The sequence below is a fragment of the Pygoscelis adeliae genome, unplaced genomic scaffold (assembly GCF_000699105.1).
Source record: "Pygoscelis adeliae isolate BGI_AS28 unplaced genomic scaffold, ASM69910v1 Scaffold294, whole genome shotgun sequence".
Taxonomy (NCBI): Eukaryota; Metazoa; Chordata; class Aves; order Sphenisciformes; family Spheniscidae; genus Pygoscelis; species Pygoscelis adeliae.
The window spans coordinates 1,284,526-1,299,118 of NW_008824722.1; the positions used below are offsets into that span (position 1 = coordinate 1,284,526).

General features: G+C 54.0%; 1 protein-coding gene across 1 annotated transcript in view; it reads left to right on the forward strand.

The window, feature by feature from the left end:
• Nucleotides 1-3,884, forward strand: part of PPRC1 (peroxisome proliferator-activated receptor gamma, coactivator-related 1) — a 9,690-nt gene extending 5,806 nt beyond the window's left edge. The window contains exons 10-15 of the mRNA XM_009323294.1: nucleotides 3-570; nucleotides 2,153-2,326; nucleotides 2,499-2,562; nucleotides 2,810-2,931; nucleotides 3,075-3,226; nucleotides 3,550-3,884. Coding sequence (XP_009321569.1) covers nucleotides 3-570; nucleotides 2,153-2,326; nucleotides 2,499-2,562; nucleotides 2,810-2,931; nucleotides 3,075-3,226; nucleotides 3,550-3,653 — 1,184 coding nt within the window. The 3' untranslated portion in view covers nucleotides 3,654-3,884. The remainder of the gene's footprint in view (nucleotides 1-2; nucleotides 571-2,152; nucleotides 2,327-2,498; nucleotides 2,563-2,809; nucleotides 2,932-3,074; nucleotides 3,227-3,549) is intronic.
• Nucleotides 3,885-14,593: the final 10,709 nt, after the last annotated feature.

The window sequence follows — 14,593 nt, forward strand, 5'->3', positions numbered from 1 at the left end:
CTGCATCCCAGGTGCGGCGCGGCTGGAGAGCAACAGCAGCCCCGGCACACAGCCCCCCACCGAGGGCGGCTCCCGCTGGAACGTCAAACACCACCGGGACATCACTATCAAACCCATCTCCTCCTTAACCAAACGGACGCTGGACCAACCCAAGCCCACCCCGCCAGCCCCCACCACCACTGTGGGGCCCAGCCAGGAGCCCCTGGGGACGGCCTGCCTAGCCCCCCTGGATTATCGGACTAGCGTCCCCAACAAGGTCACCGCCGGGTGCAGCAGCCCCCCCACCTCGGTGCTCCTGTCTCCAGCCGCATCCCCCTGCCGGGACCAGGAGATGCGGACTCCCAGTGCCCAGCCCAGCCATGCTGCTGCCAAGAGGTCCCTGCGCTGCTACCGGAGACCCCGGGACTCGCCCAGCCCCTCTGCTGGCAGCTGGAGGGCTGGCAGGAGCCGTCCCAGCCGCTCCTTCAGCTCCAGTTCGGATGGAGCTAGCGAGTCCTCATCTTCATCTTCATCCTCATCCTCCCGATCCCGGTCACGGTCGTTCTCCCCACCGCCCAAGCGGTGGCGAAGGTAAGCGGTGGAGTGTAGGTCTGCTTGCTCTTTGGCCAATTGCCTGGCGGCCGGTATTTTGCGAGGGTGCCCAGACACCTCTTTATGGATCTACCTGATGGTCGTATCTGACCTTTTTGTCCTTGTGGCCCCCCTTAAGGGGTGCCTGGCTTGCTGTGAGCAGTAGAGACTGGGGGAGCTGCTGTCACACCCTGCCAGGGCAGTGGGCGTCTGGCTGAACCCCATGTCTAGGCACGTGTTCCTGCAAAGCCACCTCTGAGCCAGGCTTCCTTACCCCTCCTGGAGCACTGTGGTACGAGTCCTTGGCTGCACCATGGCTTTTGGATGCGTTTGCTGGGTTATTAAGGCAGGTGTTGGTGTTTGTGCTGTGGAGCTGTTACAGCCTTAGGTGTAGAAATGAGAGGAGCCACAATGGCAGCAGGGGGCTGCTTCAGGCAAGCAGAGAAAAACCTGTCTGGCTTGGCTGCCTTAGGGGTTCCCTGTGCTCCTTGTGGACGTGGCTGCGTAGAAAAGTGGGGCGGCTTGATCTCTGCGGGAGGCATTTCTTTTGGAGTCCTTGTGCATCTGAGTGATGCACAGCCTGTCCCAGCTGGGGTGGGAGGCACTGGAGCTGGCAAGCGATCCCTCATCTGCCCTTCCCTGGGCGTTCAGCCAGTTTTGCAGACATCCCAGGTCACTGGGCATGAAGGGCTTGTCCAATCAAGGCCCCTCCATTGGTGGCCAATAGGTGTGGAGGCTGGAGTTGGAGAGGACGTGAATGTGGTGCCGTGTCCCAGGGATGTGCAGCTCAGGGACTGGCCCTGTCTGGCTTGGCTTTCCAGCAAATGCAGCTGGCTCTGTGCTGGGAAATGTCCCCACGGACTGTGCCGTCCTGACACGCTGTCCTCCAGGAGAATTATGTGGCAGTACCAGGCAGCACGCCCCACTCGCGGCCTGGGTTTGCCTATGGCGGGAACCACCCGTGGGCAGCATGTTCAGAGAGGGACGCTGTTGCTGGCTGGAGGCAGCACAGCTTGATCCCAGAGGGGTTTCAGTCCTGCTGCCCTTAAGCTTTGCCTGGACCTGCCAGAGAAGCTCTTGTAGGCAGGAGGCTGTGGGCACAGAAGCCCAGCCCTGTCCCGGTGCATGCCACAGCCCTCAGTGTGGTCGGAGGCACGTGTGGTCTCCATTCGCATGGCTGTTGAGTGCAACGCCGATGTGATGGCTCCAGTGTCATCCTGTGCACGGTGTGGGGCTCGGCACGGCAGCCCCGGCCCCTCCTGGGCCCTTGCCCGGCCGCAGCCATGTGCTGCATGGTTCCCCCATGACTATTTCTTGCTCTTTGGAGGCTGTGCCTGTTATGAACCTGTTCCCTTTTTGCTGTGATGTTTGGAGTCAAGTGGAGCAACATCTCTGTAGCATCGTTACTGCCCTGGCAAACTTGGGCGGAGGTTTCCATAGCTCAGCTCACCCTGGGGATGGGTCCTGTCTGAGTGGGGTGTTGGGTACCTTGGAGAGGATGGAGGTCTTTTTCTTCTCCGGAGCCTTGTGGTGCTGGGTTTGCGGAGGGCTTGGCACCGAGCTGTGTCTCTCCTTCCCCTAGGTACCGCTCAAGATGTTCCCACAGCTCCTCCTCCCGCTCCAGCTGTGGGTCGTGTGGCAGGTCCCGGGACAGGTCCTCATCCTCATCATCAACATCCTCCTACTCATCCAGGTCCACGTCCCGCAGCCAGTCCCGCTCCCCCTCGCCCCGCAGGAGGAGTAACAGGCGGAGAAGGTGAGCGTGGCCACCCTGCATGGGTGTGAGCTCCCCCCAACCCATCTCCCGGCCTCCTGTGTCCCAGGCAGGGGTGGACCTACTCTTTTAGTATCTCCCTTGTGTCCAGCATCACTCTCTTCTGGCACTCCCATGACCCTGTAGCTCATGTGTCCGGTTTCTGCCCTGCCAGATACAGTTACGATGCACAGGACCGCTACCAAAGGCAGAGGATCCTCCAGAAGGAACGTGCAATAGTGAGTGCTGGAGGGCTGGGAAGCTGGGGCTGGAGATTTGGGGGTCCCCAGCCCCTCCATCACTTCAGAAAGCTGCGAGGTCGCAGCCTGGCAGGCAGCATTGCTGGGAGGCTCTGGCCAGGGCATGGTGTCATGGGTGGCGATGCAGGGAGGGCGCTCTGTGCGAGAGGTCCTGCTTACCGGGAGGGCTCAGAGGCACCGAGTGCCCCCATTCCCATCTCACGGGATGGTGCATCCCTGCCTACAGGAGGAGCGTCGAGTTGTGTTTATTGGCAAGATCCCCAGCAGGATGACACGGTCGGAGCTGCGGCACCGCTTCTCTGTGTTTGGGGACATCGAGGAGTGCACCCTGCACTTCCGCTCTGAGGGGTAAGAGCTGCGGGGGCGTGGGGCAGCCCCTTCCCAGGGATGGCTCCTCTTGGCCCTTCTCCCATTCTTCAAGGGGACGGTGCAGACCAAGCGGGGACAAACATGCTGCATTGCTGCTGATCTCCTTCCTTCTCCGACTCCAGGGACAACTATGGCTTTGTCACCTACCGCTATGCCGAGGAAGCCTTTGCCGCCATCGAGAGCGGGCACAAGCTGCGGCGCCCGGACGAGCAGCCCTTCGACCTGTGCTTCGGCGGCCGCCGGCAGTTCTGCAGGAGGAACTATGCTGACTTGGGTGAGTTGCGCAGCCTCCAAGTTGGGGGGTGGCACCCTGGGTCCTCTCTCCTTCCCAGCGGTGTAGGGGTCCCCATCCTTGGGGTCAGTGAGGCTTGGCTGGGCAAGGCCACGTCCAGGGGTAGTCCTGCCCCGAGGGGAGGTTGGATGGGGGCTCCCCGTCCCTCCGGTGCTGTGATGGAGGCCAGGTCCGGTCCTCCATCAGCCCAGTTCTGGGTCTAGAGGTTGGCGCGTGAAGCGAGATGGGAAGGAGTTGCTGTGGGGATGGCCGGAACTGTGCCAGTGTCCCCATGGCTCAAGGCAGCCTCTCCCCGTGTCTTCCAGACTCAAACCGGGAGGATTTCGACCCAGCCCCCGTCAAGAGCAAGTTTGACTCTCTGGACTTCGACACGCTGCTGCGGCAGGCACAGCGCAGCCTGCGGAGGTAGCGGCAGGCAAGGCGGAGCGCCCGCCCCCACTTTTATACTCAAATACAAAAGACAAAAAAAGTATGGAGAGAGAGAGATGGGGTTTTTAAGAAAAAGAAAAAGGAAAAAAAGAAATTTGTTTTATAACCAATATTTAAGGAGGATGGGTCATTTGCCTTTGACCGGAGGGGCCCAGGTGAGCGGCAGCCCCAGGCTTGCCCCAGCCATGTAATAAATGTGGATGCCCAAACAGCAGCACTGCCTCGTCTCCTCCTTCGTGTGGGCCATTCCCAGGCGTGGGCTTGGGCTGTGCCCCCTCAGGACCCCAGGGGCTCTGTGCTAGGGTCTGGCCCCATGAGAGGTAGCACAGGTTGGGGTCTGGGTGCAGCAGTGGGGTGTCTGGGGAAAGTAGGGCAGGACAGGGGTTACCGAGCTGCTCTGAGGGGTCTGTGGCAGCCCTCAGATGGCCTGGCACAGGGTGAACGCTTCTTTGGGGACAGGCAGTGCAGACCCCTCTGACTGTTTCTTGGGCTCTGCTGGAGTGAGGAGCCGGCACCCCAGCCCCGAGGCACCCGGCTGGGTTTTGGGGCCACCTGCACCTTCCGTGGTGGCCACGGAGGGGCAGTGCGAGATCCTCCTCCACCATCACTCCCCACTGCGGGCTGGAGTGCAGGGGGCTTTAGCCCCTGGCAGAGCACAGGCAGGGGTCTGCCTGCTCTGAGGGCAGTGTGCGCGACCATGGCGTCTGCCTGTCCCCCTTGAGCCTGCTGGTTTTTCTCCAGCCAGCCAGACAGAAAGAGCGGGATCTCTGACATCTCATCTCGTCCCCCAAGGGAGAAGTGTTGGTGTGTCTGCAAAGAGGTTCCAGGCATCCGCAGCGGGCAGAGCACAGCGGGGTGGTGTGTGGCAGAGGAAGGATGGACAGTGACAGGGAGGGGATGCAGGATGCCTGTCCAGGCCCTCCCATGCATTGTGGCTCGTGGGGGGGGAGGGCGAGCTCAGGGAGCGCCCAAGGGAACGTGCTTGGTCCTGCTGCCTGCACCTCTCCCTGAGCCAGCAGTGCCGGGGCCCTGCACCCCACTTTTGTGCTCGCAGGCAGAGAAATCCCCTGCTGCAGGCTGCTCCTGGGCTGGGACAAGCCCAGGGATCCCCAATGCTGGAGTGGGGCTAAGCTGGCAGTGCTGGCTGGGAACCCTGAGGTAGCATCGAGCACCCCAGCTTCGGGACTGGGACAGGCTTGGGCAGGGTGCAGTGGTGCCTGGTTGGGCACCCTCTCAGCACACCCTGGGGTGGGGGGTCCCGCAGTCACCTGGCTGGGTTCTGCAGAGCTGGGGGAGCGTGGAGGGAAGGGACAGGCAGGGGATGGACCTCCCCAGGGCTCCTCATAGGGCCTGGGGTAGGAGGGGGCTGGTCAAAGTCCCCCCCCAGACCCCTTGCTTGATGGAGGCAGCACCCACTCCTCTGGTAGGAGAGCAGGGAGGGGAATAGCAGCAATAAACCCATGGTGGGGTGTCCAGCATGCGTGACACAGAGCCAGGAGTTCAGCCAAGCTGATGCTGCCCGGATCATGCTCAGGCCTCTGAGGCCCTTTGGGGGTGTGCCTGGGGTGTGCTGCAGCACTCTTATGGTCCACTATTAGCACAGTGGCTGGAGCCCACTTGTGCCCTCTCTGCTCTCCTGGATGGAGAGGAATGCTCCTGCCTGCACGCTGGGTGACTCGTGCTGCTCTGTAGCTCAGCCCAGAGAGGCCCCCACAATACCACAGGTATGTGGGGTGCGGTGAGGCTGCCAGCGGGGTGAGCCCCGGGGCGAACTCCCACCCTGTCCTTTCCTGCCTGGCCCTGGACTTTGCACAAAGGAGGGTCCAAGGAGGTGGCTGCAGGCAAAGGTGTGAGTGGGATGGTGGGGGGAGGCAGGCAGGGGGCTGTTAATCAGTAATGCAGCTCTTCCCAGAGATGTTGGCTTGGCAGGAGGGGGTGAAAGCCAGTGCCCAGCAGGGACTCAGCAGGAGGATGCGAGTGGCCCTTTCCGGGACGCCGTGCAAACCCCTTTAGCTGTAGCACACATGCAGCCCCTCTCCTGCCTAGGGCAGCTGGGCTGATCGCGGCACTGACAAGTGTCTCCCCCGTCTCTGAGCTGCCACAGCAGCGCTGGGGGCGTGTGGATCCAAGCAAGAGTGTTGCAGGGAAGAGCGCCTGTTCAACCAGCGGCAAAAGCACCCGCGAGCTGTAGGCTGGTTCAGGTCTGAAGAAAGGCTCGTGAGCCCGAAATCTTGGTTGCCTTCTCCAACTGCTTTAGCTGGTCTCAAACTTTCTTCACAGCCTTTCCTTGAACCTCTGCTGCAGCTGTGGAGGCAGGCGGGAGCTGGGAATGTCACGGGGAAGCTGGAGCTGGGTGTGGGGGACGTCCCCTGGCAGAATAACCCCTGGGGCCCCTGGGGATGTGCTACCCCATGGACCTGAGGTGTGTGCGTTTGGGCAGCCCTGTGAGCGCAGCGTCACCCCAAATGTGTGTGCCACTGGCCACAGCGCAAACATGGCTGTGTCCTTGCGTTCCTGGGGCTGGGCCGCACATGGTCCCCTCTCCTCGTTCCTGCGGGTGAGGAAAGGCAGGGGGTGTGAAAGCGTTTGTGTTGCCAAAAGAATTAACACCCTGCTGTTGTGCCCTATAAATCTTTTAAGTGTTAGAGGCTGGCTTTAGACCCCCGTGTTACAGTTTAATGGTTTCCGTTAGCAATAACCTGGCCCTGTGTTCTGGGGTTATTGATTTAAGGTCTGTTGTGGAGGGTGTGAGAGTTGCAGAAAGGTGTTTTCCTGCTGCCGTTGCAAAGAGGAGGCAGGAGAGCGGGAAGCGGTGCACAGCCAGCTCTTTGGAAGTGTGGGTGCTGGCGGGAGCTGTCTGGAGAGGATCAGGGGACAGCGGTGAGGAGCAGCACTTGGAGCACATCCCTCGCACAGCCCTGCAGCCAGCAGGCATGTCTGCAGAGCTGAGCATAGCTGTCGTGGTAGCAGGGCAGCATGGATGCATCCCCTGAGCTCTAATGCAGGTGGGACGTGCCTGCCTTTGGCTCTTGTTGGAATTGTTGCGTGCATGGACGGCCCCTGGCTCGACGGCTGGCGGCTCTGTGTGCCTCCCCCGTGCCAGCCAGACCACCCTGCTGAGCTGCGGACAGTCCAGTTTGGGAGTTTGGACCCGGAGCTCCCAAGGCAGAGCTATGCCTTGGCTCTCCTCTGCACACACCAATAGGTAAGTCCTGCTGGTGGCCGGATCGCTGGCCCAGAGTAGTCCCCCTCAGCTCGCAGGTGCCCTTTGGAAGAGGCTGGGGTGCAGCTCATGCACAGCCTTTGCCCTGCTGGCATCAGTGGTGGCCGTGGGGGTTTCCCCTGCCAGAGGCATGCCAGAGGTGAGAGGCAGAGCTGGGGTTTTGCAGGGACCCCAGCTCCTGGAGGGAGTCTCTTGAAAGCAAATCTGCTTCACCCAAGGCACACGGTGCACATAGGACAGCCAACCTTCCTTCTGCAAGTTGCAGCATCCTTCAGCGTCCTTCGCTGCCTGCGTGAGTGGCTCTGCCCCGAGCCGCAGCAGCCCATGGCTGGGGACTACACGGGGGGTGTTTTCTGAGAAGTCACGAAGCGGAGCTGGGGTTTTCACTCTATTTCTCTTCAATGCACTCTCAACCTTTCCCCTTCTGTTCCTGCTGCAGACTCCGCTCTCTCGTGGTTGTCCCTGACCCTCCCTGCACCAGGTCCTGCCGTCTGCACCCTTCTTCTGGAACAAACTCCCACGGGACTGATGCTGATTTCACACCTTCCTCTTCCCTTTCCTTTCTCATTCCCTCTTGCATTAATATGTTCTGAACGTGATCTCCAAGCTAGCAAGCAGCCAGAAGGGCATCCAGAGTGGTCCTTCATCGTGGGTAAAACCTGGAAGATGAGGGGCCTGTGCTCCATGCATAAGCTGGTTTGGACCCCAAGTGCAAAAGGCAGAAGGCCACCCGGAGAGTCTGACAGCAGCACTCCTTGCACACCTCTGCCCGGGGCCGGAGGCTGCACAGCCCTTGTCCCCAGCAACAGCAGAGCCACTTATCCTCAGGAAAGGTTATTCTGGGACCTTGGGGCTGGATGCTGCCAGGTGCTGATCACCCACATTGTCATGAGGTGGGTGTGCTTTTCCACACTTGGGATGTTCACGCTTAAGATCCAACTTAAGATGTTCAGCGTGCTCATTCTGAAAGCTGATGGGGACCCCCGTGAGGAGAGGTGCTGGGCACAAATCTGTCTATGCAATGCTTCTTGCCGTTTGCAGCCATTCCCTTCCTTGGGACCACCAGCCCTTGAGATTCAGGCTGATTCCACGCATCCAAGAGCTCAGAGGTCCTGACCCAAAGCAGAGGCTGCTGCTGTGTTGTGGCTGTGCCTCCCCAGCCCGGGGTCCCTGCACTGGGAGCCTTGCAGGGATACCTAGTTTCAGTGTACCTGCAGAGAGGGGCTGTGGGAGTTTGGTGCTGGGATCACTGGAGACGTGGGCTCAGAGGAGCCCCTGAGAGCTGGGAGAGACGCTCATCCCCCTGTGGCACGCAGAGCCTGCTGGTCTGGGGCTCCCTCACTCTCACACCTCTGCTCTCTTACACATCCCTCATCCCAAATCCCCGCCTGCCTGCAAGCAAGCCCTGGAGGCCAGCCAGTGGTTATGTGTGCTTTAAATCTGTGCTTGTACAGCTGAGACCCTGGGTTAATTCCCATGTTCCCTCTTACAGCTGCTTTTGCAGTCATCGCGTGTACTTGTGTTCACATTGGGGCAGTCCTCCAGGGTCACCCCATGGTCAAGTGTCCTGCAGTTGTGAGTAAAGATGCAATGAATGTTCTGCCGGTGCCTCTAAACTCAACACCTGCTCCACCCACCCACAAACCGGGCACTGCAAATGCTTCCTGACTCCTCTTAGCAAAAAAGCTGCAGCTGTAACTTGCCACAGGAAGTAAGCAGGGGAGATTAAGGGACCGTCAGGTCTGCAGCCTGGCGATGGCAGAGAACTTGTGGAAAAAAAATGACACAGGATCTAAAAAATAGCCGTGAACTTGAAGTGCAAAAAAAAACCCCAAAGCAAAAAAAAAACACAAACCCAAAACCACACAAAAAATGCAACCACAATTTTTCTATCAATCCAGGAAAATTCCTTCCTGACCCTAATCTGGCAATAGCGTTAAGCCTAATGTGTGAGCAGACCTCTGGGACTGTAATGCTGGGAGCACCGATGCATGAGGCCCAGAGCTTGTCTTTAGTGCTCCAGAAGAAGGAAAACCTCAGTACCTTTAGAAGCAAATTAAGGGGGAAAATCGTTTATTCTTCATCTTCACAGTGACCAGCAGAAACCTGGAAGCCAGGGGTTGAAGCAGCACCTCCTCCAAACAACCTTAGTGCTGCTGACTCCTTGGCCAGCCAGGAGCTGTGTCCCAGGCTGAACTGCCCATCTCCAGGGCTCCTCCATTTAGAAGTTTATGGAGGGAGTTTTATCAAATGGTACATTAAACTGATCTGGGTTTCCCTGCCCCATTACCCTTCTTGGAAGGCTGGTCCAGAACTTCACTCCTGACAGGGCTAGAAACTCTCCAACTCGCCATCTAAACTTACTGTTTTGTGCCATTATTGTGTGTCTTAAAGATTTTCTTAACATTTTCTTATTTACTGTTTTCTTTCAGTGGTTCTTCAGAAATACATTTGTCCCCTCTCAGCCTCTGTCTGGCCAGGACAAGCCAAACTCTTCTAGTAGATCTTCATCAGCTGGTGCTTGTTTGTCTCGGTATCCAAATATTTTTTTCTCTGTACAGCGGAAATTTATCCTTCCTGGATGCAGAGCTACAAGGATGTTCTGGAATAAGTCTCACAATGCCTTGCGCAATGGCAATAATGTTTCTGTCTCTGCTAAAAATAACTTGTCTGATGCATCCTAGCATCATGCCATTCCTTTTTCACAGAAGCATCACGCTGCTGCTTCACATTCACCCTTCAGTGCAGTAAGGTCTTTTTATTCCTTCGGTGCCTCCATTTCATCAGTTTATAGCAAATGTCCTTGCCGCTGGTCCCCAAGTGTTTAAGTTTGCCCTTTCTGCTGTTATATTTCACCCTACTTCCCCCATCCCTTGACAAGGTCAAGGTCCCCTTCTTCTTCCTCTATGAGGAACTACTTCTCTCAGCACTTGCAATCTCTCCCAACCCTGTGCTGCCTCCGCATTTTGGGAGCTCACACTTGGCTCTTCTGAAATTACAAATGGATTTACTAACCTGAATTTATTCCCAAGATATGCGGTTAATATCCTTCCTGCAGCCTGGTCATGCTTGTTTTTGGTGCAGCTTGGGTAGTCTCTCCTGTTTCTCCTTACCAACCTCGGGACTCATCTTCACCTTTAGCAGCAGTTTCTCCTGGTTCGTAGTGCGTCATCCTTAACTCTGAATTGAGCGCCTTAGTCTAAGAAACTGGCAGCCTCATCTGAGTATAATTTCTATTGCTCTCTTCCTGTTTCACTAGGTATCTCATCGCTCCCTGTGTTCCCCATATCACCTTTACTGAAACAGAGTAAACCCCACTTTCGGGTTTTGACCGCAGCTGGCTCGTGTCTCCTCTTCCCCCACCCCTCTCCTTGCAGGCTCTGCCTACGCTGGGTGTCTGCTCCTCCCTGCAGCTCCGCTGCCTGACTGGTACAGCAACCTCACCGTTCACTAAAACCATGTCTGAAATAATGTTGTGTTTTACCTTACAATGAATCGATAAGGAAATTTGCTTTCTGTCTTGTCGGAGGATACCTGAGCCCTGCTATTCTGGTGCTGTTTATTGCCTGGCATTCACTGGGAAATTAAAGGCTCCTGTAATTGTACAATTTCTACTCTTTATTCTTCTTGTAGCCTTAGAGACAGCGCGATTTATACTCCAGGCTGCATCTGGTGCATCTGTAGCTGACCCCTGAGAATACCTGTGCAGGGCCCTTTTTACCACCCTTTCTCACACCTCCTCAGGACATATCTTATCCACATCATCCCCTTTTATGTCCTTACAATGACCTGTTTTACTAGCAGTGCTTCACAACTTCCTGCTCTCCTTCTACCGACGGGGTGCTCCCAGCCAGCTTCCACGCGTGCTTATCTCTGCGGCTTCGTTCCAGGCAGCGCGGTCTGCCTCCGCCGAGCGTCCCAGCACGTGTGGGGGTGCACCATCCTCTGGCTCTTCATATTGCCAGTTTGCCAAGATTCTGGCTTGCCTGATGTGACCATAGCAAATAGCGCAACTTGGGGAGAAGCCTACAAAATCAGTGGCCGCAGGCTGTCACAAAATCTGAGAAGGAGAAGACCTTGTACCGGGAATGGATGAGGGAGATAAAGGACGCGGTGTTTTCTAGTTTAACCTCAGAAGATTCTGGTTAGGTGACAACTGAGCCTTAGGAGATAACACTGCTAGGACAAATGGATTTAACACCTCCCAGCTTAATTCAAGGGAGACCCACAAGTCCATGTGAAAACGCTAAGCAAGGTAAAATGAGTGTGGCTAGAAAGCTTAGTCAATGGGTAAGCTACAAGGTTGTGAAATTGTGTACGATATCAATATTGTGTACAAGCTCTGTTCCCAGGTGAACTGGTGAGTATTGGAAACTGCATCTTTAAATAGCTTATTTTTAGAGGCAGGAAGTATGTAGAGAAGCAGCAGAAAATACACTTTCTCTGTTACCTAGAGACAGTTGGAACTTGTTCCTAAATAAAGAATCTCTCCTTCAAGTACCTGGGGGCAAAGGGATTCCCGAATACCACTTGTTCGCTAGAGCAATGCTGCACAGGCTTAGAAAACGGAAGTTTAACAGCTCTAGCCATGCAACCCAAGAGTGGGCATGTTTGACAGCGTGACTCAAATGGCCTGATGAGGCTAACGAGCAAGATGTCTACAGTCCATCAAAGGTCTCGTGAAGGGCACACGGGACACTTACAGTGTTGTGCAATGAAGACGTGCAGACGGGGCAATGTCTGTGTATAGCACCTCAGGGCACACAGAGTCCAGCACAGGGGCCTCCTAGACCTTCCAAGACCTGGGGTTGCACTTAGCATGTAGGAAAAGTACTTAATTGGTTAAAAAAAATACATGTTAAGTATATAACAGAAGATCGTAACCTTTGGGGAAACACATGGTACAATGCATGAGGAACTAGTTCAGACTATGCTTGGGCTTTTGTAGGCTTTGAAGCCTGGCTACTGGACAGTTAGATCCCACTTCGGTCCATTTTCACTAGTGGACAGGACTGTGAGTGCTACCTACGATCTCGCGTGAGTGAAGAGACCTGCAGCATGTATCTGGTCGTGAATTGTAGCTGCCACTGGAGGAAAACTAGTAAGTCAGAGTCCTCCGGATGCTGGTGGAGGCAGACTCCAGAGAAGGCAATCCTATTAATGGCCTGGATGAAAGGACTAGGTCAGAGCAGGACAGGATCTCTGGAGTGCCAATAGCAACCAGGGGAAGAGGTGGCAGCAGTCAGCACCACTTACTGCTATGGACAGCTGTTCTCCTAATCCCCATCTCTGTCAGCATCTCTAAACATCTCCATGTGAGAGCAAGGTTGGCGAAGCAGTAACACCTCCCAGAACCACAAGCTGGGCTCAGTTTTGTCCTTGTTGCGCCTCTCTCATGGTGCTTTGACTAGTGGCTAATTCCTCAGACCTCGGTGCTTCCCATTTGACTATTCACTTCAGAGTTGTCTATTAACCAAACATCTGTGAGTTAACAGGGACTGAAATCCAGTCTGAAACCGTCAGTCGCCACCTTATTATTTCAGCAGTATTTTCTTCAGCCTGCTGGAAGACACATAACGGAGTGAGGCGATTACAAGGCTGGATCCGAACTTCAGTCAAAATTATAGAGATACCCATTCCTGTTAAACCGCAGCTGCCTGGGAGGCGGTGCAGGATACCCAATACCCAGCAAAAAAACGTTTCGATGTGCACAACTGTGCTTGGTGACAGTAGCCTCTAGTCAAGGTCATTTTTCTTGACTGTTCTTCCCTTAAAGCTCGCTGTTGGGCCCCTGATTCCCTGTAGGCTTCCTCCTACTGTGTAAAACATATTTTTATTAGTAATCTTCATGTTTTTAGCAAGCTGCTGTTCAAAAACTATTTTGGCTGGCCTAAATGTGTTGGGTTGGGATTTTTTTATTTTTGGGGTTTTTTTTTTGTTTTTTATTTAACTTGGCAGAATTTGGGATTTTCTATATTTCTTCTTTGGCCATAACTCATACTTTTTGAAGGAATGTCTTTTTACTTCTAAATGTCATCTTTGCTCAGCTGTTTAACTGTGCCAGACTTGGAGATTATTTTTTTTTGTTAGCATATTTTGAGTGATGGCATATTTGAAGCTTTAAATACAGGGTCTCAATGTCATTGCAAGCATTTTGTCCTTCCATCAGCTACTTTTAAATTCCTCTTAATTACTCTCCTGACTTTTATACTTATTCCCTTTTGAAGGAGAATATACTCATCTCCCTGCTAAGTTACACTGCACTGCAGTGTACTTTTTTTGTTGCTTTTTCCTCTCCTGCAGTAATATTGAATTTGAGCACATTGTGTTCGGTATGACAAAGCGACTGTTCACTATTACATTTCAAACTCCTTCCTATGCACTACTCGTGACTAAATCAAGAGTTCATCCTCCACTTCGCTCCTCTGAGTGGCCATTCTAAGAACTATTCATTTATCAGGGCTAAAAATACAGTCTTTGCATCATTCTTTGACATGGTATCTACCTGGTCTATATGGGGGTAATTAATATCTCCCATTATCATTATGTTTTCTCCCCGACAACCTCTTAAAGTCCTCCAGCTGTTTTTCATTCCACTATCCTAATCAGGTGGTCAATAGTATATGTTCAGCATTACTTAGACACATGTCAATACATAATGGTTCTCTGGTAGTTTAAACAAAATCCCAGAATTTTTTCCTCTCCCCCCCCTTTTCCCCCCCTTTTCCCCCCCTTTTCCCCTTTTTTTCTTTTCTGGAACCTGGACGAATACTGTGCTAGTAGTCTGAATCATTTTCTGTGGCTTCACATCTTGACCTGCTGCTCTGGCAATCATCTTCCTACTGAAATGAGACAAGATCTTACATTGGCTTGGGTTTTTTGTTGTTGTTGTTGCTTTTTTTAAAATAAAATTCACATGTTCAATGTCTAGCTCTGGGCTTTGCTCCATGAAAATGTCTTCCTTCACCAGCTCCTTTTTCAGTTTGCTGTATGTACATTTGTAACTGAAAAGAAAAGTTCTATCACCTTGGAGAAGGGCAGAGATATTTTCTAGCTGCACGTGCTCCCCCTCATCTTCGGCAATGACAAGAAGCATTGTATGGTCATTGCTGGTTAAGGTCAGCTTACCGTGTACAAAGACATTCAGCTTTTTATACCCATACTGGAGTTCTTGCCAGGGTGATGGGTATGGTAATCATTCCCTAATTTCCTCAATCTCTATTCAGAAACTGGCACTACATTTGCCACTTTTCACTTCTTGATTGCTAAGGCCAGCTTAAGCAGAACGTTACACACTGCATCGAATAATTCAGTGATTTCATATCTGAGAGGCTTTAAAGTTCCTGGGCAAGTGCCATCACAATCAGTCATTTGTCGCTGAGCCTCCAGCACCTCCCTCACGCCTTCGCAGTGACCACAAACACATTTAACATTGAGTGTAGTTTTGAATGTGGCTGTGAGCGCAGGACACCAATGTCTGATGACATTCTTGAGCGCTGCCTTTGTTGTTGTTGTACATCAGGTTTGGGGCTCTTTCGTGAGCAACTTGAAGTTCTCAAACTCTTCGCACCCTTCATTTTGGGGCACCTTTGTCAAGTTGCTGGTGTGGAAAGCTCGTAAGGCGCAATGGTCTGTGCCCCTTGCTTCTCTCCTAGGATGTACCAAACCTTCCTCTGAGCTACCCGTATGCTCGGTTG